At 40.6% G+C, this 25,537-nt stretch overlaps 1 protein-coding gene across 4 annotated transcripts; it reads left to right on the top strand.

Annotated features, from left to right (window-relative positions):
- The first annotated feature begins 222 nt into the window (after positions 1–222).
- Positions 223–22,871, top strand: ZNF384 (zinc finger protein 384). 4 transcript variants are annotated; one of them, XM_027843296.1, is made up of 10 exons: positions 223–774; positions 11,439–11,509; positions 12,058–12,295; positions 12,718–13,060; positions 13,994–14,080; positions 17,168–17,392; positions 18,264–18,446; positions 20,044–20,122; positions 20,435–20,593; positions 21,447–22,871. In XM_027843296.1, exons 2-10 carry the CDS (start codon positions 11,444–11,446, stop codon positions 21,810–21,812), a joined length of 1,746 nt encoding a protein of 581 aa, XP_027699097.1. In that variant the 5' UTR covers positions 223–774; positions 11,439–11,443; the 3' UTR covers positions 21,813–22,871. The 4 variants fall into 4 exon arrangements, with proteins under 4 accessions (XP_027699097.1, XP_027699098.1, XP_027699099.1 ...); XM_027843297.1 differs by lacking the exon at positions 13,994–14,080 and having other exon boundaries at positions 224–774; XM_027843298.1 differs by lacking the exon at positions 18,264–18,446 and having other exon boundaries at positions 225–774.
- The last annotated feature ends 2,666 nt before the right edge of the window (positions 22,872–25,537 follow it).

The raw sequence follows: 25,537 nt of genomic DNA, 5'->3' as shown, positions 1-25,537 counted from the left end.
TCTTGGAGGGGAGGGAGCCGATGACCCAGAAGGGCTCTGAGGAAGGGGGCGTGAGCAAGGGCGGGGCAGACTCTTAGCTGCTGTTTTGGGGGACGAAGGAGTTTATTAGAGCAGAGGGGGCCCTATTGGGGGGAGGGACTGAGGTTTGAGCCAGAGGGGCTCCCTGGTATGGGGCCCTTGACAGATGAGGGGCAAAGTCCTGTCAGGGGTTTGGGGGTGGGGGGGGATGGCCAATGGGAGTGGCTAGGCCTGCACTAGGGATTTTGCCTCCTGGCACGAGAACTTGGGGCACCCTCATCCTAGTTCTGCCCCAAGATTTGTCTTCTGTCCTCACAGGGGGGAGGTGACCAAACTACCTCCTTACCTCCTGCTCCCCACCCTCCTTTTTTTCCTGGCTTTTGCCCCTTGGGTACCTGTGAGAGGTCGAATTAAGTATCAAAGCTCTGCTTTCTAGGGGGATAGGGTGTGTGTGGTGGGGTTCCTTTCAGCCCATACTTAAATGGTGAAGATAGTTCAACTTTGTTACTAGGGATTAAATCCTTTTCTTAGTGACTAAATTCCTGTTATTATAACCTTTCTTCTCTTGGGTTAGAGGCAGGACTTATGTTTTCCCTCCAGACTGACAGCAGACAGATTGGAAATTCTCAGAGGTCCCTAACACCTCATTAATTACGTCCTTTTTGACCATTCTAACACAGACACTTTGTTTTCAGAAAGTTCGGGAGCCTTGAGGAGAAGGAGGAGGAATAGGACAGAAGGAGGAGGAGAGAGAGGGTAAGAAACTTTTAATATTAAAAGAGGGGAAATTTTAGTTTTGGGTAAGTGAGGGTCATTTTACCCATATTGCATGTTTTTCTTTAGGCAGCAAGTTAATTATGGCATTTGTTGTTGGAGAAGTGTCAACCTGTACTATATCAATTTAGACTTTCTCTGGTTTTGAAAATGATACTCAGAGTTAGCTTTTGGAGATCCTCAGCATGTTGGTCTGGGTGGCCCTTTTAGGCTGTTCACCAAGAGACTAGTTAGGGATGGGAGTCCCAGGTTAAACCACCCCAATGGTCACAGTACCATTTAAAGAGATGCTATTTGTGTTCCCATGTGGCATTGCATAGCAGTGGTTTCCTGCTGTTGGAGCAAGCACAGTTTAAAGTGAGCTGCTTTCCTTTGCTGGTAGGAGTGGGATATTTAGGGTATAGCTTCAGATTGAGAGATTCTAGTAGCTAGTGTGTGTCACTGGAGAATTGTAATTTGGGGGCACAGACAACATCAAATGCTGAAAGTTCAGAGTTGGAGCTCAGTTTGAAATAAACTGAGAATTGAATTGTCTTGTGGGTTAGGTTTGGAATTAAATATAAAACTAGCCAAAATAAGACTCTTTTCATAGTTAAAGAATTGTAAGATTCTATCTTATAATTGTTAGATTGCACGACTGACAGGTAAAAAGAAATGATGTTCTGGGATACCTTGGTAGAGTAAACTAGTGGGTTTGAGGCAAAGCTGAACAAGATGTGTTTTTTGTAGACAGAAAGGAATTTGAATATATAGCATTCATTACTCGAAGGTAACTACTATGAACTAAGTTTACTAAGGAGTAGTTTATAGAGCTTGCTTTCTTTAGGACCCAGAGTTGATGATGACTAGTAAGTTTAGGTTTCTCCTCTGTTTCAGAGACAGGTTTCCTCCCCATAGCCCTTACTATCCTGCTTTCTAGGACCCAATTTTCCTTTTCCCTATTATGTCTTACCATTATTCCTAGTGAGAATGTCAGCATAAGAGGAAGCTGTTTTGAAAGACACCCCTCCTAATTTAGAATCCCAAGGATGCTGGACCAGGAGCTCCCATTCTAGATGGCAGGCTGTTTATTGGTAATAGTCCTGTTGGGTTGTTTGGACATGGAACAGTGGTTCCTGTACAACGGAATGGGGCAGTTTTTGAGATATACGTGAAAAGTTCCTCCTTTAATTCCATTTGCTTATTTGATTGTTCTTTGTAGTTCCTTGTGTGCTTCATGGCATTGAACTGAAGTGTATAGGCAGAAGCTCAGACCTTATTTCTCTCTGTAGGGCTTCTCAGTTTATGTGGTCTCTAGCCATTAGTGTAATTATAACTCCCTGAATTCACCTGATTCTTACATTCTCATTAGTTCCCTCTATTGCTCTACTACTGGGGGGGGGGGGGAATGGGGGAGACAAAAACAAAACTTTTATCCTTGCTAAAATCTCTCTGGCATTTTTCTTCACAGGAGTACTTCAAGCATGTTAAAGCCATATGTTGAAATAAGAAGGTGTAAATCTAGAACTCAAAAATTTTTTCTCATTCTCTTCCCTCAAGTGGTCCAGGTTAAGGAGAATATTCCCCAATGCTTAGCAGAGGGCTTTGCACATATCAGATGCTTAATAGGTAACTGTTGAATGAATTAATTGATGAATAAGGGTTTCTTTCTAAAAGCTATATAAAAGGATTATGTCTTCTTTGGGAAAAGAAATTGAGACTCTAATAATATGTGACTGTTATTTCTAATGGGGAAATCAAGGAAGATGGTCTCTCTACTTATAACTTTGTGATAGGATGATAACTCTGGTGGCACTAGCATCATCATTTTATTTATCCTTTAGTAGCAGTATGGTAGGTTAGAATTCTGAGTTTTTATTTGTGTGTGGCCTCAGACAAATTAACTTATCTCTCTGTCTCAATTTCCCCCACTTCTGAAATATAATGTAAATTCCCCTAGATCCTTTGCTGCCAGATCTTTTGAGGAGTAGTGAAGTAACATGTATGTATGAAACTCTTTGAGCCTTTTAAAAGAAAAATGCTGTCTAAATTCAAGGCTGTAGTAATGTTAAACTATATAATTCTCCTTCTTAATGATGGTATAGTTATCAATAGAATCCAAATCTTCTAATTCCCAGCCTCTTAAAATTCACTTAGTGCAGTAAGATGCTTAATAAATGTTTGTTGATTGATTGTTAGGTTTTCTACTGTCATCTCACTTTGGGGTTATAAGCTTCCCTACATCTCCCCAGACTAGTATAGGACCCTTAGTTATTATTGACTACAATAGTATAGCTAGAAGAGCCAGTTTTCTTTGGTTTGGAGCCAACTATCAGTGGGTAGTTTAGGGTTTGTGCATCTTTTATTCAGTATTGCATTTTAATATATGTCTTTTGAGATGATGGCTTTGATAAGGATGGTGATGTGTAAGAGATGGTGAGAAGGAATATAGTAAGTAATAGAATTAATATTGAGTCTGTTGCTGTGACTTTTGGATGTTTAAGGGTGGTCTTTTCTGGTGAATCTGTCTTCAGCTTTCATTCCTCCTCCTAAACCATTCTCTTTTTCTTTAGTGGTTTTGCTGGTAAAACCCAAAGCAAAAGTTTTGGAGGATTAGCACATTTGTCATCCCTTCCTATCCCCTAAAAAGATATTATTCATGATCCTTAGATGTCTTTGCAGGGAGGAGATGGTTATGTTTGCTGACCACCACTAGCAGTCTCCCAGTCACCATTTCTTATCTTGTCCCAAGACCTGGTAGAGGCTCTTGAGTGTTTTTTATTTCTTTCTTAAGACTTAGAGAAGAACACCAGGCAGCTAAATAAGTAGAAGTTCCTTTTTTCTCCTGTTATAGAATAAGGTCCTATCATTCTAAAATTCATTTACCTTGGTGGCCAAGACTGGATTCAAAAAATAGGACAAGCTGTATTTACTGTCCAAAAGACTTGTTATAACTTCAGCTGAGTAGATGGGAATATCAGTGATCCCACCAGAGAGCTACTCCCCAGTATTCAAAACTCCTTGAATTGGATTGAATTGTTTTTCTTGTTTTTGTTCACTTTCAGGCATCCCTCTCTCTAGGTCCCTCCCTCTTCTATAATGTAGTGTTCTTGTCAATAAGCTATATCCTTATCTCCATTTCAATAAGAAATAATAGCTTGCCTTGAAGTATTCCCTCATAACAACTCTTTGAGGTAGGTGGTACAAATATTATTATCTGCATTTTACAGATGGGGAAACTGGAGGTAGTGACTCACCCAAGTTCCTTCAGCAAAGAGTGTAGCTGGTGTTCCAAACCCAGGTCTCTTGGCTTCAAGTCCAGTCCTCTTTTGTACATTAGAGGAAAAATGTATAATGAGCCCAGTGTGTCCCTTTTAGCTTCTTCAAAGCTAACTTCTAATTCCTAGTAACTATCAATATTTTTATTCCTATCAGTTTTCCCTACCACCCAGGAAATTGTGTGGCAAGATGTTGCAGGTGGTAGGGCTGAGCTGTAACATTGTTTTAGGAGCTTATTTGTATATACAGTAAACATTGCTTTTAAGTTTTAAAAAATATTTAGTGAAAAACTATAAGCAGAATTCCATAGTAGGTAGGAGACCAGCAACTGATGGAGTTGCAGGAAGAAATATATAACTAAGCTCTCTTCCACAGCTAAACAGCTAGAAAATGCAAGACTGAGTCCTGACTGAGAAATACAAGGAAAAAAATTACATTGAGTCTTTTTTCCAACCCAGTGCAGACACTGGGAATAGAACTCTTACTAGGAATGCACTGTGTAGGCTGTCCATACCTTTATACTCTATACTTGGGCAAGGAGAAGTTCCAGATCCAATACAAAGGTTCTTGACCTTGTGCAGAAATGGATGCCAACTAGCAGCTCTGTCACTCAGTACCTAGTACTAAATCACATAGATCCAATATGTGATTGAAGGGAGCGGGTCTATATCTAGGGCAGAGAGTGGTCACAGACTCTAGGCTATGTATTGAGTAAGGAACAAACACAGAAGCAGGCAGCAATTGCTTGAATTTGACCCTGAAAGCAACTTAGGTCTCAATTCCAGTTTCCATTCCAGTCTGAAATCTTAAGTGGAATACCTATGGAAGGAATCCAAGACCAGCGGGGACCCTGTAGTTCTATTGCTCAGAACTTGTGGAACCTTTCAGCCAACCAATAATGGCTGAGTCTAGCAGCACTCTTTTGTAACTCCAACCAAGGATAAGCCCACAGTTGTGTTTCTTAGACCTAAACCTAGGACAAGAACTCAGACCAGGAGGGTAGTAATCACGACTTTGCTCTGGATTGGACTGCTTTGAGAGCACCTAAAACTTGCAGGTTCCCAGCCTGAGCTGTCCCTGAGATCTGGAATGACACAACCCCAAGAAAGTAATAGCAGGACTGAAGAGAACACAAGTATGACCCAGAGATTCCCTCCAAAAATTCACAGATTGTGACTCTAACATAAAGAATAAGCAAACAAAAAAAAGAGACTCCCACCATAAAGAGCTCTTCTGGTGATATGGATACTCAAAACACAAATCCAGGAGAAAAAAAGTGATTCCAAAATATCTACAAGCTAAACCTCAAAGAAAAACATAGTTTGGTTACAAGTTGAATAAGAATTCTTGAAAAAATGAAGCAAAAATTTTTTAATTAAATAATTTTATAAATAAACTGAGAGCACACTAGGGAAAAATTGGAAAGGACCTAGAAAAAGAGTTGGAAAGAGAATTAACAACTTGGCACAAGAGATAACTAAACTTCACTCAGCAACAAACTCCCTGAAAATTAGAATGGACCAAGTAGATGATAATAACTTCGGAAGACAAGCTATAAAAACAAAGTGAAAAGTGAAACTGAAAAAGTGGAAGAAAATGTAAAGTTTAACTCATGACAAAAACAACTGACCTAGAAAAGAGATCAGGGAAAGATAATTTAAGACTCATTGGACTATTTGAAAGTCATAATGAAAAAAGAGTCATTTCAAGAAATCATAAAAGAAAAATGCCTAGATCTCTTAGAACCAAAGGGCAAAGTGAGAATAGAAAGAATCCACTGTCCATTTCTTGAAGGAAACTCCCAAAAGAAAGCTCCAAGGAACATTACAGCCAAAATCCAGAGCTTCCAGGTCAAACAAAAAATGCTGCAAGGAAGCCAAAAAAGACAGAAATCAAGTACTGAGGAGTCAGAATCAGGAATATACAAGATTTAGTAGCACAACTTTAAAGGAGTAAAGAGCTTAAAATGCCATATTCAGAAAGACAAAAGCTATATAGGCTTACAACCAAGAATGACTTACTCAGCAAAAATTGATTATACTCCTTCAGGGGGACAAATGACCCTTTAATGATATAGAGGATTTACAAGCATTCCTGATGAAAAGACCAGCACTGTGTAGAAACTTTGAAATATAAACACAGTCATCAAAAGAAACAGAAAGGTAAACATAATCGAACAGTCATAAGGACTAAAGGATAAACTGTTTATGTTCTGAGTATCATCAGGGCTCATACAGTCTAATAAGATGGAGGGCATTTTAGTAACTTTATTATATTTTGATGATCTAAAAGAAGAAAGGGAAGGGAAAAGGAATTGAGGGCAGGGTTAGAGGGAGGAAAGTGGGGGAAATTATCTGACATAAAAAGGTAAGCAAGTAAAAATCTATACAAACAGAGAGGAAGGGTTGGGGGGAGAGCAGATGTCATTTGAATCTCACTTTCCTCTGAACTGGTCAAAGGGAGGAAGAGTACGCAGAAATGATGGCTAGCCTCTTACAGGAGGGTGGATCTCAGAGATTTGAGAGTAGGGAAAGGAAGAATGGCAACCTTTGATTGGGAAGAGAAGAGAGGGGAGCAGAAACAGATTTTATCAAACCTAGAGCATTGGTGCTGAGCATACTCCTTTCTCCCAACCTTCTTTAGAAGATGGAGGAGGGGACAAAGAATGAAAAGCAGAAAAGAATAGGATAGAGGGAAATACACAATTAGTGATCATAACGGTGAATATGCATGGAATAAATTTACCCAAAAAATGGGAAAAGGATAGTAGAATGGATAGGAAAGTAGAATCCAACAATATGTTCTTTACCAGAAATACACTTGAAACATAAAAATTCACATAGAGTTAAAGTAAGTGACTGGAGCAAAATCTATTATGCCTCAGCTACATTTAAAAAAAAAGCAATCATCTCAGACAGTGTAACAACAATAATAGATTTAGTTAAAACAAGGAAACTACATTTTGCTGAAAGATACTATTGATGAATTAATATTAGTACTAAACATATGCACTGAATGGCATAGCATCTAAATATTTGAAGGATAAGTTAAGTGAGTTATGGGGGAAAATAGATAATAAAGCTGTCATGTAACTCTCCTAGACCTAAATAGATTGAATTTTTTTTTTTAAATAAAGTTAAGGACCTGAATAGAATTTTAGAAAAGTTACATATTATGTACCTCTGGAGATTGTGGAGTGGGAATAGAAAGCACATTTCTCAGCTGTGCATGACACCTTTATAAAAATTAACCATGTATTAGGACATAAAAATCTCTCAAACACAAAAAAGAAATATTAACCTCATCTTTCACAGTAATACAATAAAACAAAATTATATTCATTAAAGAGTCACTAAAGAAATTATTAAAAATGAATTGGAATTTAAATAACTTAATCGTCAAGAATGGATGGGTCAAGGAACAAATCATAGAAACAACATAATTTCATTAGAGATGACAACAATGAGACAATATACCAAAATTTTTGGGATGCAGCCAAATCTGGCCTTAAGGGAAATTTTATATCTCTAAGCACTTTAATTAATAATAGAATAAGTCAATGAATTGGGCATGTAACTAAAAAAAAAAACTAGAAAAACCAACAAATTTAAAAAAAACAATAAAATACTAAAATAGACATCCCAAAAATCAAAGAGGAGCATAACAAAATTGAAAGGAAAAAAAAAAACAAAATATTAACACTAGGATTTTAAAGAAAGAGGAAAATCAAATTTTCAGCATAAAAATGAAATTTTCAGATATCTGAATAGGGGAAGGGTTAGTGAGGATCACAGAAGATAAAAAGGACAAATTTATTATAGAAAGTTAAGTAGTTTTTCCACCAAAAAGCACCTAATAACAACTAATGTAAGAGGAGAAGCAGGTGGGGGCGGGGATCGTTACAGAAAGTTTCACTGATAGAGTCTCATTTCTAAAATAAATAGGGACCTGATTCAAATTTGTAAGTATAAGAACCATTCCCAGTTGGTAAGAATTAAAGGATATGAACAGGCATTTTTTTAGAGGAAGAAATCCAAGTGGTTAAAATAACCATGTGAAAAAATTCTCTATATCACTAACAATTAGAGAAACACAAATTAAAACACTCTGAGATTCCACTTTACACCCATCAAATTTGTAAAGTTGACAAAAAAAGAAAATGACAAATGCTGGAGGAGCTGGTGGTGGAGATGTTAACTGGTCCAGCCATTCTGGAAAGCAATTTGGAGGTATGCCTCACAAATTATTAAACTGTGCATACCCTTTGAACCGTGATACCACTTCTAGATTTGTAACCCATAAAGATTTTTTTAAAAGGGAGCAGAGAACATTATTGTTTGTCAGACTTAAGGATAAGTGAATAATTTATGAATAAACAAGAGATAGAAAGCAGTTAGGTATAAAATGGATAACTTCAATTACATTAAAGTGTTTTTGTACAAATGTAGCCAAGGTAAGAAGGAAAGCAGAAAATTGGGGGGGGGGGAATTTATAGACAGCCAAATAAAGGTCTCATATCTAATAAATATATATATATATATATATAAAACTTTGTCAAATCTATAAGAATATGAGTTATTCCCTAATTGATAAATGGTCAAAACAGGCAGTTTTCCAGTGAGGAAATCGAAATAATTTATAGTAATGTGAAAAAATGCTCTAAATCATCGATTAGAGAAATGCAAATTAAAACAACCTTGAGATATCATTTTACACTTTATCAGATTGGCTAAAATGATAGAAGGGGAAAATGACAAATCTTGAAGGGGATCTAGAAAAATTGGGACACTAATTCATTGTTAGTGGAATTGTGAACTGATCCAACCATTTTGGAGAGCAATCTGGAATTATGCCCAAAGAGTTATTAACCTACCTATAACCTTTGACCTAATAATACCATTACTTGGTCTATTTCCAAAGATGACTAGGGGAAAAGGAAAAGAACTTAAATGTTTTAAAATGTTTATAGCAGCTCTCTTTGTGGTGGCAAAGAACTGGAAATTGCAGGGATGCCCATCGATTGGGGAATACTATTGTGCTATAAGAAATGATGAGCTCAGTGATTTTAGAAAAACATGGAAAGACTTGCATGAAATAATGAAAAGCAAAATGAGCAGAACCAAGAGAACATTATATACAGTAACAGCAATATTGTTTTAAGAAAGACTTTTTAAGCAAATAAGTTATTTTGACTGTTATAAATACTCAGTTTAACTATAAAGGACATATGAAGAAAGATGCTATCTGCATCCAGAGAAAGTATGTATAGGAGAATTATACATACACACACATACATATATATATGCCTGTTTGTGTCTAGTGGTAGCCATGGCAGGAAGGGGGACGGGACAAAAGAAATTTACATAATAATTTTGTTGTATATTTGAAAGGAATAGCAAGTTGTGCATAGTAGGTTTGCAGTTTCATGCAAATCATATTTTTTTACTGTATGATGTTATGGAAATGCTTGTTTTATTTTCATAAATTAAAATTTTATTAAAAGAAGGCAGCAGGGAAGGATGCCTATGTACAAAAATATTTATAGCACCTTTTTATGTTGGCAAAGAACTGGAAACAGGAGGTGACCATCAATTAGGGAATAGCTGAACAAGTTATGGTATACAAATGTAATGGAATAGTCTTGTGCTACAAGTTAATGATGAAAGGGGGATAGTTTCAGAGAAACCTGAGAAGACTTGTATGAACTGATACAAAGTGAAGTGAGTGGAGTCAGGAAAACAATTTATACAGTAACAACACTATTGTAAAGACGAACAACTTTGAAGGACTTAAAAACTCAGAGCACTACAATGACTAACCATGAATCCAGAAGACTTATGATGAAGCACTTGGCAGACGGGTGGTGTACTGCAAATTGAGACAATTTTTTTTTAACGTGACCAATGTGGTAATATGTTTTCCTTGACTGTACATATTTGTTAAAAGGATTTTTTCCTTTTTCATTGTAGATAAAGGGGGCGGGGTTGAGAAGGAGAGAATACAGATTTTTGTCAATTTAATTTTAAAAAATACCATGCTAGGTGATGTTGGAGTGGATGGGAGGTTGGGAGGCCAAAAGAAGTAGAATATGCATAGCTCCTGCTCTCAAAAGCTAGTTGGGATTGGTTTTCTTTCATTCCACTTGAATGGTAGTATGGTTGGTTGTTAAAAGTAATGCTTTCTAAATTGCATGCTAATATCAGGAGATAGAGAGTTAATACTTACCTTTATTAAATTTAATTATGTTTCAGGAGATACTTTTAAGTTTAAGTCACTTAAAAAAAAATCCAAGAAGTTCTACTGTCTTCAGAGGTTTGTTGCATTCCCCTCTTCTATTTTCTAGCAGAAGATCCCTTATTACAAGGAAGGAGAGCAAATTGGATGTTGCCTTACCTTTTGTAAGAATTGGAAATCTTATTTAGTATAGCCAGGAAAAGAGCTTATAAATAAGCTCCATGAAGTAGAATGAGAAACTAAACTTTTAAGGTGACTGGGATACATTTAGGGGAGATTTCACTGTTCTTTCCATGCTGCATTGTTGAATATCTTTCCCAACTTCCTTAGTCATTGCCTGAAGCCATGTTTCTTTGGCCAGTTCCAAACCAGTCTTGGGTAAACTTCATCCAACTATCTCAGCTCTCCCAGTTTTAAGAGTACTAACAACCTCTTTGAGCCTTAATTTCCTGTCTATAAAATGAAGGCATTGCCCTAGATGACCTCTGAGGTCCCTTCTAACTGTGTACATCTTTTTTTTTAATACATCTTTGATCCTGTTGGTGATGTGGGGAAGAGTTGTATCTCACTACTCCAGGGATAGCAGCTAGAATTTTAATAAATCAATATTGATTTTGATTCCTTCTGGCCTTTCTATTCTGTAATTTTCTTTAAATTTTCAATTTTATCCCAGAATCCTTTCAGAATCTGTAAAGAAAAATATAAACAGGAAGATTGGAAAACTTGACTTGTTCATTCTGGCAAAAGGAGTATGAGGCAATAAGAAATTGAGGAAAAAGGCGAGACTTTCTGATTGTTATTCTCAACTTTGCCACTTAGTGTGTGACTAAGGGCCCATTCTTTCCTTTTCTAGGGCTCAGTTTCTCTTTCTTTCATAAAGGGAAAGTAATACTAACTCTCTTAATATTGGGAAAGGAGAATGAATGAGATAGGTGTGGAGTCTTTTAGTATTATTAACTCATTCATCACTACAGTTGTGAGAGTACCTACATTTAGCCTTAGGATACTACCGTAGGATATATCCACCAAGAATCAGATCCTTAAGGTCTGCGCCTCAGAGGAGGGCACCAGGAGCCTTCCATGCTACCTTTCCTTTCCACAATGACTTTTCACATTGTCTTTGTGATCATGATTTATCTTCTCTCTCCCTGCAGGTAGAATGGAAGAATCTCACTTCAATTCTTCCCCGTACTTCTGGCCAGCGGTTCCCACAGTCTCAGGACAGGTAGGTTATACTAACTTTTTCACCCCACACATATGTAGTATAATAGAGAGGGCAGTAGACTCCAGAGATCAGGTCTTTATTCTGCCACTTAGGAGCCAAGTGTACTCAGGCGGGTCACTTCTGTGAGCCTTCATTTCTCCATCTGCAAAATGAGAAGAATAGTATCTGTTTACCTCACAAAATTGTGTAAGGCTCAGCGGAGAAAATTTGCATAAAAAATGTTTTGAAAACTTTAGAGCACTATGCAAATACAAGGTAGTATTTTTATTATTGTTCAACTTTAAATAGTGGTATTCCACTATTTCTATCTACCACTTAACTGCTGGGCAAGGAACCAGACTAATCCGTTACTACCCTCACAAAGTATCTCCTGTTACTGAATTAAGTGTAAGGTAGAGGTGACCTTTTCCCTTCTAGACTCCCTTTAGAAGAACAGGGGCACCAACTTAATTTTCTCATCTCCATTATATGTTAAAGAAGGAGAAACTATGGAGGAAGGAAGAAAATAATCTTTGCCCCATTCTGATAACAGATTTTTCTTCTTTTAGATAGAAAATACGATGTTCATCAACAAGATGAAGGATCAGCTGCTACCAGAGAAAGGCTGTGGTCTGGCTCCACCTCACTATCCAACCCTGCTAACGGTGCCTGCCTCAGTACCCCTGCCATCAGGCATCAGCATGGATGCTGATACCAAGCCAGATCAACTGACACCACATAGCCAGGCTTCAGTCACTCAGAATATCACTGTGGTGCCTGTGCCATCCACAGGACTGATGACTGCTGGTGAGTAACTCCACTTACTCCTCCCTAAGCTGTCTGGGGTGTTGAAAATCCATGGTCAGGATTACAAGGTGGGATGATTCAGATGTTACTGGGTGGAATGGGATATGTATGTTATTTCTCTCTCAGAAATCCTGTTATTAGGGGTTCATAGTGTGTTCAGCATAATACTGTTCTTTTAAGTGGAGAACAGAAAGGATTCCAGTCAGGGGATAAGTTTCACTGTTACCAGGTAGGAGGTGGGGTCGCAATGGGAACCTAAAGTAAAAGACTTTTTGCTATGGGATTTAGGGTTTGCAAACACTGGGCTGAGTGGGGCAGTTCAATTCAGTAAAGTGATTGTATGATTCTCTGATGACTTAAAATGAAATAAGGTAAGGTATCAGGGCCAAGAAATGATAACCCCATCTTTCTTTTGCTCCTAGGTCCAGGCTTGGTGATCACATCCCCCTCAGGCTCTCTAGTGACTACAGCCTCCTCAGCTCAGACCTTCCCCATCTCAGCTCCCATGATTGTGTCAGCCCTTCCCCCTGGCTCCCAAGCCCTGCAGGTGGTCCCTGACCTCTCCAAGAAGGTGGCATCAGCTCTGGCAGAAGAAGGGGGCGGGGGAGGTGGGGGGGGTGGGGGTGGTGGCACTGTGGCTTCCAAGCCTCCCCGGGGCCGAAAGAAGAAGAGGATGCAGGAATCAGGGCTGCCTGAGATGAATGACCCTTATGTGCTCTCCCCTGAGGATGACGAAGACCATCAGAAGGATGGCAAGACCTACAGGTGGGGGGCAGAGCCAGGGGGCCGGATGGGGTGAGGATCATTATTTCAGCCACTCCCATTTTGGGTCCTGCTTCAAATCAGGACTCTGTTGGGTGACTCTTTCATGTCAAACCCAGTTGCATGTCAGGGATGTTTTTGGGTAGGAGGGTGGGTGGGGCCAGGGGTGGGGGGAAGGTACATGACTTCCTCATTACTTTGTCCCCACTTTACCTCTCCTTTCTGTTGCCCCTACATTGGGGTATCTTAGCAGTGATTTGTTTGGGGTCATAGAGTGAAATAGGGAAAATTCTGCAAGTATTTTTGGAGTTTACCTCTCATTCTTCAGAGGTCTGATTCCCAACTTGGGATCCCCTGACGGTCCCCAGATATATTTTGAGGCATGAATTTTCCATCCCTACTTTTCCAGGATATCTTTCTGACAATTATTGGCCCAGCCTACGTGCCTCCTTGTGGCTATAATGCCTGTTTGATCCCTGTACCTTCTTGCCCCCACATAGTTGGGATGATGGTAGGGGCCTACACAGAAGAAAAAAAAAAAAGAAAATAGCTCATTCTCCCCTTTTCCCTTCCCTGCCTTTTAAAAAGCCATACATAGTCAATGTAGATGTTTGCTCAGTGACTCATTAACATAGACCAGATCAGACTTTCTGATCCTGTCTTTTCCAGAGTTGTCCATCATCAAAAAGTATTTATCAAATATTTGTTTGCATGTGGTACACTATACAAAGAGAATAGTAAAGATAGTCCTTACCCTCTGGAAACTCATGATCCACAAGCTGAAAAATGCTCCTGTGGTTTGGGGGAGCTTTGACCCTCATTTACAAAGTGGGCATAACCTCAAAGTATAGTCTTGGACAGAAGCAGACATGTTTGAATGGGAGACTGGTTTCTCTCCTTAATATACCCAGATGGGCAATGTTGTTCCCATTTTAGGAGCCAGGGAAACTGCGGCACAGGAAATGGACAGAGCCCTGGGCTCATGGATTCAGGCTCCACCACCAACTTGCTGTGTGACCCTGGGCAAGTCCTTTTCCCCTCTCTGGGCCTCAGTTTCCTCATTTGTAAAATGGAGAGAATTCTGTTTTATGCCTCCCTTCTAGTGGTATTAGGAGTATTTAGGTAATATTTTTGTAAAATGATTAGATCTCAGAAGAAAGGGATGAGAAAGTGATTGATAGTATTTATTTATTTACTCTATACAACTTCACCATGGAGAGTTGTCATTCTTCCTGAGTGCCTTTTCCTGTACCTGGGAAAATGTTACTGGGGACTTTATCCTTCCAAAATATTATATGTCAGTTCTCCAGCCTCCTACCTCATTCTTGCAAGGTTGTGACTCAGTTTTTTTTTTTTTTTGGTAAATTCTATCATTTTTAATGCACTCAAGCTTGTTCCTAAAAGGAATCAATGTGAATCCTTTTGTAAAAGTGAATAACCACTCTCTAATTGTTTTGTGTAAATCTGGATACACATTGGATTAATTAAAGCAAGGTACCACCTTCTAAATACAGTAGTCTCATGGGGATAGTCATTTTGACATAGAATATTCATCTATATCAAAAGCTCAGCTTAGGGTGGTGGTGTTTTGCTAGAATGTCACATGTACCATAGTCTCAGCTCTGTCCTAACTAGCTGTGTGACCTTAAGTCACTTGACCTCTCTGGACCCAAGTTTCCTCATCTGTAAAATGAAGAAGTTAGACCATCTTTAAGGTCTTTTCCACAGGGCAGCTAGGTGGCACAGTGGATAGAGCTCCAGCCTTGGAATCAGGAGGACCTGAGTTCAAATCTGGCCTCAGACACTTGGCACTTATAGCTATGTGACCCTGGGCAAGTCACTTAAACCTGATTGCCTCACCAAAAAAGAAAGAAAGAAAGAAAGGTCCTTTCTAGTTCTAGCATCAGAACTCTTAACTTTTTTAGACAGTTCAAGGTACTCTACCTCTGCACACCTGTGCTGATGTTATCTCTAATCTGCTATAGAGTTGACTCTGAGCATCAACAACTGTACCAGTTTAGGGAAATGACAGGATTCATTATGTTGTACCTCCTGATTTGGGGGCACTGATTTTTCTGGAGCTAGGATTAGCTGACCATTTTCACAGAGAGAATCTCTGTATTATAAGAAAGTAGAGTGAGCAGAATTAAACCTATTCAAGGTAATAAGAAGGAATTCCTACAGAAACAGAGAATTATGAACTATTTGAGTCTTCCTTACAGCAAAGGGGACCTATCTAAGTAGCAACAGACTTGCAGTATCAAAGAACAGATGCTCATGGATATTGGCAGAACTAAAGAACTAGCTCCAGTCTGGCTTGCTATGTGACCGTGGGTAATTCACCTAATATCTCAAGACTTTGGTTTGCTCATAATGTAAAATGGAGGGTAAGGGACAGTACCTTGAGTTCCTTAGAGCATTGGTGTCAAACTCAAATAGAAGCAGTGGAAAACTACAAATTAATATTATCTATGTTGTATTGTATTTTTATTTTGTTAAACGTAATTCCAATTACATTTTAATCTGGTTCTGGCCACACTGAAGAGTTTTGAGGGTCAGGAGTTTGATAGCTCTGCCTTAAGAGGACAGATGGTATGAGAGTAAGAGTTGCATTTCTGAGAATTTATATATTTTTTATATTTTATGTAAAAACAACCTTCTGTCTCATCTTTTTTTGAAATCAAGTTTATATCCAAGAAACCAAATTTCATTATACTAGAATAGTGGTCTTTGCCTTTAGCATTAACTTTAAGCTTTCCAACATTTTCTGCGCCGGAAAGCTGCATTGAAATGGATTGTCTTTTTAATAACACCAACATTGGGGATATGGTTGGTGTGTTTACTCTAAAAACTAACCAAAAAACCTGGTGAGATTTTAGCATAGATTCAGAATTGAGGCACTCCTGTCTCTTAGAAAAAAAATGTCATCAACAGAGAATAATGTTGGACCCTTCAAATTGGAATGTTGAACAGTATGAAATAAATAGCAAAACTGTCTTATTGCTGGCACTGCTTTCATTAATATAATGAATTCAATCTTTGGTGTTGACACTTTCTGTTGTGAAAGCCCAGAGTGTTTTTACTGTGTACTTCTGGGTAGTAGATATTAACCTTCTCATCAGAAAAATGATGTGTAGAGAAGCGAGCAAGCCTCCAGCATCCCAGAGTTAGAACCCAGGACTCTTGACTACATCAAGGGTCTGTTCACCATTATTCCTTTTTGAAAAGTACATTTCCTCTTCTCCCTCTCCTTTTTTCCCCCTTAGAATTTGCAAAGGAGGATTGGACTAAAGTACTAGAATTTAAGTAGAAGTTTGTATAAGGGGAGGAGAGGTCTATATTTAAGCTAAAAGCTAGCATTCATGATACGCCCTTGTGAGGAGCTCAGAACCCTTGATAGCTTGCTCTTAAAATGTACTTAAGGGAGAGTAATCATTCTCACATTGTACAGAAAGAGGAAAAGAGTAGAACCTGAGGCTGAGAAAAGGAACTTGTCCGAGTCTTTTGGCTTCCATTCTGTTACTCTTTTTTTAGGCTATGTTGCCCTTTCTTGAATAGTTAAGATAAAACAAGTGAGTTCCAGCTGACATAACCCTTGCCCAGAGGCCAAATCTAAACTAATATGACTGAAGACTTTTCATATAAGCCTATTCTAGTTGATGGCACAACAGAGCAAGAGAGAGGACTTTTATCTCAGATATTGAATAAAAGTGGATCCAGGTGGGGTGACACTTTCTTCAGACTGGTATTACCTCCATATACCTTGGGAAAAGCAAAGGTTTAGAGCAGAATGAGAAGTTACTTGAGGGGGGAATAAGATTGATGCTGAAACAAAGTTCTCTAAGAAGAGGGAAGGTCCCTTTTTAGAAATCCAACTCTTCATTGCCTCCCTGGGGAATTGAGGAGTGCATGGGGTGCTTTTCCCAGTTTACAGTTGGGGGATTCCACAGGGAGGAGAAAGAAATTCAGAATCTAAGAGGAGCAGAAGAAAAACAGGTCATGTCTCATATGGTTGAACTTCTCAGGGCTGATCTCAGCATGGGAGGAGGGTATGGGGTTATCTGTTTTGGTGAGGGGGCATGTCTAATTTGTTGCCCTGGCTGGGCCCAGGTGCCGGATGTGTTCGCTGACCTTCTATTCCAAGTCGGAGATGCAAATCCACTCCAAGTCACACACAGAGACCAAGCCCCACAAGTGCCCGCACTGTTCCAAGACCTTCGCCAACAGCTCCTACTTGGCACAGCACATCCGTATCCATTCAGGGGCCAAGCCCTACACCTGTTCCTACTGCCAGAAGGCCTTCCGCCAGCTCTCTCACCTCCAGCAGCACACACGGTAAGGCAAGCAACCCTAACTGTCCATCCCTTTATCCTCACTATGCCCATACACAGTCTACTATTCCTATCCACAGTCTACTATGCCTATCCTTCCTCCTAGATGAGCTCTTGATCCTCTGTGTTTTTCTGGCTTACTCTGCAAGAACCTTGCCTCCCTTGTGTTCTCTGTGAGGGATTCTTCTTAGCAGTTTTGGGGGCATGGGAAATTCTGGGATCCTATTACAGAGTCTGTATTGATGTCATGGTTTGTGCCTATGTGTGTGTAGCTTTTCTGCAGAGCAGTCCCTGCTTTTGTTTTATGCCTAGATTCAGAGCCAGGTATGATAAGGTAATGGATCTATCTTTTGGCCTTATGAATTATAAGGAGTTTGTTCTGTGTGTGTAAAGTACTGCCTTTGAAGAGGGTGTCCCTGGGAACCGTGTTGTGTGTGATCTTATAGAGGACCAAGGAATTCACAGGATTATAGATTGATAGCTTGAAGGAACCCTAAAGGTCATCTAGTCCATGCCTCTCATTTTACAGATGAGGTTAAGTTACTTGCCTAAAGTACTAAGTGGCAAAATTGAGATTCAAACTCAGGTCTTCTGACTCCAAATCCAGTATTCCATGTACCATGAGCTCTGATTCCTACTTCGGGGTTACCAGGAGCCAAGAATAGCAGCTCTTCACCATTTCTCTACCATTCTTGCCACCAACTTATATCAAGCAACCATCTAGAACCGGGTCTCCTCTTCATTTAGTTCTAGTCAGGTCTGTGAGTGTCTTTAGGAGGAGGAGGAAGCAGTTCGACACCACGGGCTGAGCTCTCCACTGGGTGAAATGACGTTGCTTGACGGATGAAAGTACTGCCCCCCCTCCTCTCCGGCAGGATCCACTCCAAGCTGCACACGGAGACTGTCAAGCCCCACAAGTGCCCGCACTGCTCCAAGACCTTCGCCAACAGCTCCTACCTGGCCCAGCACCTCCGTATCCATTCGGGGGCCAAGCCTTACACCTGTTCCTACTGCCAGAAGGCCTTCCGCCAGCTCTCCCACCTTCAGCAGCACACACGGTAAGGGAGAGTGGCGGGCGACCGCCCCCCCCCCGGCACGCCCCCCCCCCCCCCGCCCCGGACACACACAACAACCCGCACGCAGGGGGCAGGGGAGAGACGTGACTGGAGGAGAGCATCACTGGCAGAACAGAGAGAGAGAGAGAGGACTGAGTAACAGCGCTGGAGACATCAGTGGGTCCCAGGAGAGTTTGTACCAGGGAGATACAATGGCTGTTAACGCCGTACCCCTGATATATGGGAGATGGAGACAAACTTGGAGCAGAGACGACTTCTCCCCTCCCCCCAGTGCCCTCCCCTAAAATATACATGTATGCACACACACTTTGCAAGATATTTCCCTTGCAGTGGAAATTGATTGGAAGAAACCAGATCAACATCCCATAGGGCATTGACTTTGTGGGACTCTCATTTCATTTCACAAAGCAAAGGATTCCTGATCAAGATTATGGCTCCTGTAGTGAGGTACCAGTCTAGTGAAACCCAGTCCAGCCAGTGAGACTCCAAGGGAGACCAGAAGAAAACCATGACCCCAGTTCCCAAATGGAACATAATATTGGAACATCACAGAAGCCTAAGAATCTTCAGCCATCTGAGAAACAGCTTCTTTATCAGCTTCACAAGGGTGCCTAATGATTATATGCCATTTGAATGTGAATATGGGAAAGAGTGGAGGAACAGAGCTTGACAATCAGGAAGGTCTCGTAATCATGGATTCTCAAATCTGACTGTGGGACCACCTTCCAACTCCCCCACCCCACCCCATGGGGCCTTTGACAGACCTGCCATGGATGTAAACTTCCTACTTTTGTGGGTGCTCATACCTCTCACTCTGGAAAGAGAAAAGAACCTCAAGTATCCATTATGGGAGATGACAAGTCCTATGATGATGGTGGCTTTTTTTTTTTTTTTTTTTTTTTTTTTTGGCCATAATTTGGATGAGCTGACAAGCATTTAGGTGAAGGGGTAGTCTCTAAGTTCTGGATCAGAAGTGGGTGTCAGATGTCAAACATTCAAGATTCTTCAGCTCATGCCCAGTAGGTGAATGATGGTCTAAGAATGAAATGGTCTAGTTAGTACAAGCTGGGCATTTCTTGGCCTTTCGTTGCCTGCCTAGATAGAGCCACAGGGTCTGTTACGTGAATTATCAGCCTTGCTCTCCAAGATTGACATAACTCTGGGTTTTGCAGCAGTCTTCCTTGGTATCATTCAGGGCTTTAGAGCATGATTCCTGGATAATGTAGGGAATGGGGAGGTTGGACAGAGGAAGTCCCTTTCTTACCATCGTCTTAAGATATGGCTCTGAGCACTGATTGGATGGAGTTTCTGTCAGGGTTGACCTGCATAGAAAGTTATATAATGCCTGCCCTCTGGGGGCATAGGTACTTAACTACCTAGGTCTTGGGAAGAAATAGCAATACTGACCTGTAAAGAGTGTACCCAAGCTCCCTGATGATAAGTAGTGGCTGTGACTGACAGGGAGGGGAGAGGAGAGTTTGGAAAAGAGTTGGTTCTCCAAGAACTGTTTGTTCTTACTTTCTATGTTTGAGTAACATTGTTAATTTTTCTTCTTTTATGCTTTTCTTTCCCCTTGCAGAATCCATACTGGAGATAGACCGTACAAATGTGCACACCCAGGCTGTGAAAAAGCCTTTACTCAACTCTCCAACTTGCAGGTAACTGCCCTACCAGTAGGAGTGCTTGAGCAGACCCCATCCTTAGGCCCAGACTCTATTTAAGCATTAGCGTTGTAACTGTAAGAATCCCAGTGTGTATCATGTGTGGCTTCCTGAATCACCATTATAAACCATTTTATCTGGGCTCAAATTGTACCTAAGAGACCAAGCGCCTAAGTCTAGGTTTTTCCTCACTGAGAATGCCTCACTCGGGAAAGGGCTTGGTAATACAGTCTCTCTGGTGTGTATCTTGGATGGGATCGGAGCAGCAGAGTGTCAAATACTGATGTTAGTTTGTCACCCTTCACCTAGTCCCACAGACGGCAGCACAACAAAGACAAACCCTTCAAGTGCCACAACTGTCATCGAGCATATACAGATGCAGCCTCATTAGAGGTACACCTGTCCACACATACAGTGAAGCATGCTAAAGTGTATACCTGTTCAATCTGCAGTCGTGCATACACGTCGGTGAGTACTCCTTTCTCTTCTGTAGCCCCAGAAGACCATAACTCTGCCTTCATGAGGTCCTGGCCTACAAAAAAAAGGAAATTTTTGTATTTACAGTGGAAGTATCTTAAGTGACCATGTAGTCTTTGAGAGAAGTGGATTACATGATAGTTGATGAACAGTAATTCTCCATCTCACTTTTTAAAAAATGACCCCTGTAGCATCATTTCAGAATTGTAGAAGGATTTAAATTATTATCTACTGAAAGAATCACTAGGTCCCAGAAAGTAGTTGTGGGATAGCTATCCTGCTTTCACAGTACCTGACATATTGTTATTCAGTTGTATCTGACTCTTTGTGACCTTATGGATCATACTGTCCATGAGGTTTTCTTGGCAAAGATACTGGAGTGGTTTCCTATTTCCTTCTCCAGTGGATTAAGGCAAACAGAGGTTAAGTGACTTGCCCAGTGTCACATAGCTAGTAATTGTCTGAGGCTGGATTTGAACTCAGATTTTCCTGACTCTAGGCCCAGTGTTCTATTCACTGAGCCATCTAGCTGCCTGAGGTACAGTAGGTATTTAATAAATGCTTCTTGGTTTACCTTTATGGACAAAAAAAAAGTATCAACTTCTAAAGTCAGGGAAATGGATAAGATATCTTCTCAAGTTTTATTCTAATTTATGAAGAAATTGTTTTTATGCCCCTATTCAGACTTAGTGGGTACGTGGATAGAGAATTTGCTGTCAGCTCAGTGTGATGGATCATGGGTATCTTAGTATGAAGCACTTATCTTGAAAACCAAAAGAAACTAGGCTGTATATACATTCTGTGTCTTCCTTTTTTCTTATAACCATGGTGTGAAATCCCTCAGGAGACATATCTGATGAAACACATGCGAAAACACAATGCTCCAGATCTCCAGCAGCAGCAGGTATCAGCTGTATCAGCAGCAGCTGCAGCAGCAGCAGCAGTGGCCCAAGCCCAGGCTCAGGCTCAGGCTCAAGCCCAAGCTTCCCAGGCCTCGCAGCAGCAGCAGCAGCAGCAACAACAGCAGCAACAGCACTTCCAGCCCCCTGGGGCAGCCCCCCAAGGTGGGGGTGGTGGGGACAGCAATCCTAATCCCCCACCCCAGTGTTCCTTTGACCTGACCTCCTACAAGACAGCTGAGCACCATAAGGACATTTGCCTCACAGTTACTACCAGCACCATCCAGGTGGAGCACCTGGCCAGCTCCTAGAGACTTGATTCCATCCGACTGAGGGAAGAGAAGAGGTCCCATCTTGGCCCCCCCCAACCTGCTCCCCTATCACCACTCCCCTTCCCTCCTGGCAAGTGGCAGGATTTGGCTCCACTTTCTTGGGCCTTTGGCTGCAGCTTCCCTCAGAGGACACCACCCTGCTCCTAGCTCTTTGCTCAAAGAGCAACAACTCTTTGGGTCTGAAAAGGAACTCTGGGTTGCTGAGTGGGGCCCAACTGTATTCCCTACAATCATATGGCGAAAGGGCTATGAAAGTTGTAGTGGGGAAGGGGGTGGTGAGTATTTAAGGAAGAGGCCTTCTTATGGCCTCCTTGAAATATGCCAAACCTGAGTTCTTCCTCCAAATACCTCCCACTTCAAAAGTTGGGTTAATTCCCAGCAAAAGGGAAAAGACCAGGAGGTGGACCTCTCCAAGCTGCTGGAAAGGAGGGAACCCTAGACCCAGCCCCTTGCCGTGTTTTCACATACAGAAGGACAAGTTCATTTTGTTCTCTAATTTGGCCTCCGCTCTTGCTCTGCCTCAACAGGAGGGAGATTTGTATTGGCGGGTAGGGGGCTAGAGTTAAGACCTCCTGGTATGAATCTCTGGATTACTAAGAGACAGAGCCTGTGGTCCCCAAGGGGCCAAAGATTCCCCATATGGTTTAAAAAAAAAAAAAAGGAGGGGAAGAGTTTTCCTTGGAGTATTGGTCCCTCTCCTTCCCCTTCCTCAGTCATTCTTTGGTCCCCAAACCAATCCTTTCCCTTTTTGGCCAAAGCCTTGCTTTCAGAGGCTTTCCCATTCTTTAGCCCTGGGAGCCAGCTAGTCCCAAGGAGTTTCAGGACGTTTGTGTTCTTTATGAAACCCAAAGCAAAGGGGACTATAAAAAAGGGAGAGTTTGGACTGGACTTAGATCCCTGAGGTATTGGGGCCATTTGAATGGGACATGGATTTATATATAAATATATATATATAAATATATATATATATACACCCACTTACCACGGCCATCTTTGTAACCGTTTCTTTGTTGTTTATAAATGCATTATCTCTGAGAATTTTCATTTTCAATTTTTTTCATTATTTTATCTCATGTATTTTTTTTTCTATTTTTTTCTTTCCCCTTTTTCATCTCTGACCATGGTATTTTCATTTCATTTTGTCTTTTTAAAAAATCATGGCAAATTTCAGAGAAGAGAAGATGCAACAAATCAGGAAACCAGTTGTTATAAAGCAATTTAAACATGGGGGAGGGGGGAGAAAAACATGTACAAAACAAGGGGTGTTTTTAGAATATTGTATAGAAATAAATTCATGTAAAAGGATCAGAGGCAGTGGAGGTGCTGGTGTGAACAAGTATGGGGGAAAATCTGGAGTAGTTTGAAGGGATGTACTTTAGGAAGTATGAATACATGTGTAGCTCAATGGGTGATATTTCAGAGATGCAAGGTCCTATTTTTGATCCTTCCGCTGTGTAGACTGGTGGTATGTGAGGATGAGGAGGACCATTTTTCCTGTGCATGAGTAGTACTGTGGGGGTCTGAAAAAATTAACAGTTAATGAGAACAAGGTTTTATTATGTATGCGGAAAGGTCTCCCTATTCCTTGGTTAAGAGATGAAGTGAAATGTGGTCGCCAGAAGCACACACAGGCTCTTGTCCAACCATCCAGAAGCACAGCACTTGTCCATACATACCTGGCATTTAGGCATATATGTGTGCTCAGAGGGTGTCTTTAAGAAGAACAAGTTAAAAGTGAATTAGATTCAATATTTAAGTTCTTAGTGCAAAGCACTGTTCTGGGTGATGATAATCTAAGAAAACTCCCTAGCCTGAAGTTTGCAGACTAATAGAGGAGGAAAAATATGTACAAGTAACTATAAAACAAAATTGAGAAAGGTATGAGGTACCAAGTTCTATGAGAATTCTGAAAAAGTAAATTTCTGGTAGGAAGATTAGAGACAACATGGTGCAGTGGATAAAGAGCTGGCTTTTGAGTCAAGAAGGCCTAAAGTCAAGTTGTGCCTGTGACATGCTAGCTGTGTGACACTAGACAAATCACTTAATTTCCTAAGGCTCTGGGCGAATTCTTAGGACTTTAATTTGCAAAGAAAATGATCATCACTAATAGAGGGCTTTTCCTTACAAGAGAGATACCTATGCCATTGAAATCACCGGTTTCTATCCGTAAGTTTCAGATTGGATCAGAATAGTTAATAGAGGAAAAGGTGGCATTTGAGAGAATTTGAAGCATGGGTAGGACTTCAACAAAGATGTTAATGACTAGTGTATGGTACTTAAGTTTGCAAAGTGCTTTGTCTACTTTTATCTCATTTCAGTCTCATAACCCTGTGAAGTAGGTACTACAAGTACTCCATTTAAAAGACGAAACCAGTTTAGAGATTGTGACTTGGTATGTTAATAGAATTTAGATCCATGTCTTCTGATGCCGAAGTCCAGTTAAGTTATCCACAGTGATACAAAATCATAGAATCTGAGAGCTGGAAAGTACCTCAGTGTCTATTTAGTCCAGCTCGTACCTAAAAGAGTCAACAAGCATTTATTAAGGCAAAAATCTGGTCCTTGCCCTCAAGAAGGTCACATCCTAAGAGGAAAGAACATTTTTAAAAATTGCACATCCAGGATAGATACAGTGTAAATTAAAGTAATCACTGGGGGAAGCCACTAACAGTAGGAAAAGGGGAGTGTTGAAAGAAAAGGGCAGGGGGCAGCTAGGTGGCACAGTGGATAGAGCCCTGAAGTCTGGAGGACCTGAGTTCAAATCCAAACTCAGATCAAACACTTGACACTTAACTAGCTGTGTGACCCTGGGCAAGTCTCTTAACCCCAATTGCCTTAAAAAAAAAAAAAAAAGAAAAGGGCAAAGATGATGAGAGCATTCCAGGCATAGGAGATAGAAGGTATAGAGTCAGTGTGTGTTCCAGGAACAGTAAGACCAATGTTACTGGCTGGAAGAGTCCATGGAAGGGAGTGAATATTGGAGAGGTAGGAAGTGGTTATATTGTGAGGATCTTTAAAAGCTGAACAAGGGCTTGGAGGTAATAAGAAGCTATTGGAATTTATTGGGTAAGGTTAACATAAGACCTGCACTTCAGAAAATTCCCAATCACTTTGGCAGCTGAATGGAGCATGGATTGGGGTGGTGAGATAGTTTAGATAGGGAGTCCTGTTAGGCTATTGCAATAATCTATGTGAGAGATAGGGGTGGCAGCTCCATAATTAGAAAGAAGGGGATGACAAGCTTTGGCTGCAGATTAAATGTATGGGGTAGAGTCAAGGAATATACCAGAGTGAATGTACCTGGGTGACTGAGAGGAACTTCTTAATGGTAGTAGGGAAATTAGAAGGGGGCGTAGAATTGGGCATGGGGGTAGAATATAATAAATTCTGTTTTGGACATTGCTGAATTTGAGATGTCCGAGTGACAGTTGGTAATATAAGACCAGGACTCGAGAGAAGTAAGGACCAGATAAATAGATCTGTGTATCATCTGCATAGAGATGATACTTGAACCCATGGGAACTGATGAGATCACCAAACAGGTAGTGTGAGAAGAAGAGAAGGGGTAGCTAGGTGGCACAGTGGAAAGATCACTGGCCCTAGACTCAGGAGGACCTGAGTTCAAATCCGGCCTCAGACACATAACACTTACTAGTTGTGTGACCCTGAGCAAGTCACTTAATCCCATTGCCTAGCCCAAAAAA

The sequence above is a fragment of the Vombatus ursinus genome, unplaced genomic scaffold (genome assembly GCF_900497805.2).
Source record: "Vombatus ursinus unplaced genomic scaffold, bare-nosed wombat genome assembly UNPS02014906.1, whole genome shotgun sequence".
NCBI classification, from domain to species: domain Eukaryota; kingdom Metazoa; phylum Chordata; class Mammalia; order Diprotodontia; family Vombatidae; genus Vombatus; species Vombatus ursinus.
Note: the sequence above shows the minus strand (reverse complement) of the source record. Positions and strands in the feature narration are given on the sequence as shown.

Coding starts and splice junctions, on each gene's coding strand:
- ZNF384 (XM_027843296.1), top strand. CDS start 11,444: ATGGAAGAATCTCACTTCAATTCTTCCCCGTACTTCTGGCCAGCGGTT. Junction 11,510..12,057: donor TTCCCACAGTCTCAGGACAG/GTAGGTTATACT, acceptor TTCTTCTTTTAG/ATAGAAAATACGATGTTCAT. Junction 13,061..13,993: donor AAGGATGGCAAGACCTACAG/GTGGGGGGCAGA, acceptor TTCCCATTTTAG/GAGCCAGGGAAACTGCGGCA.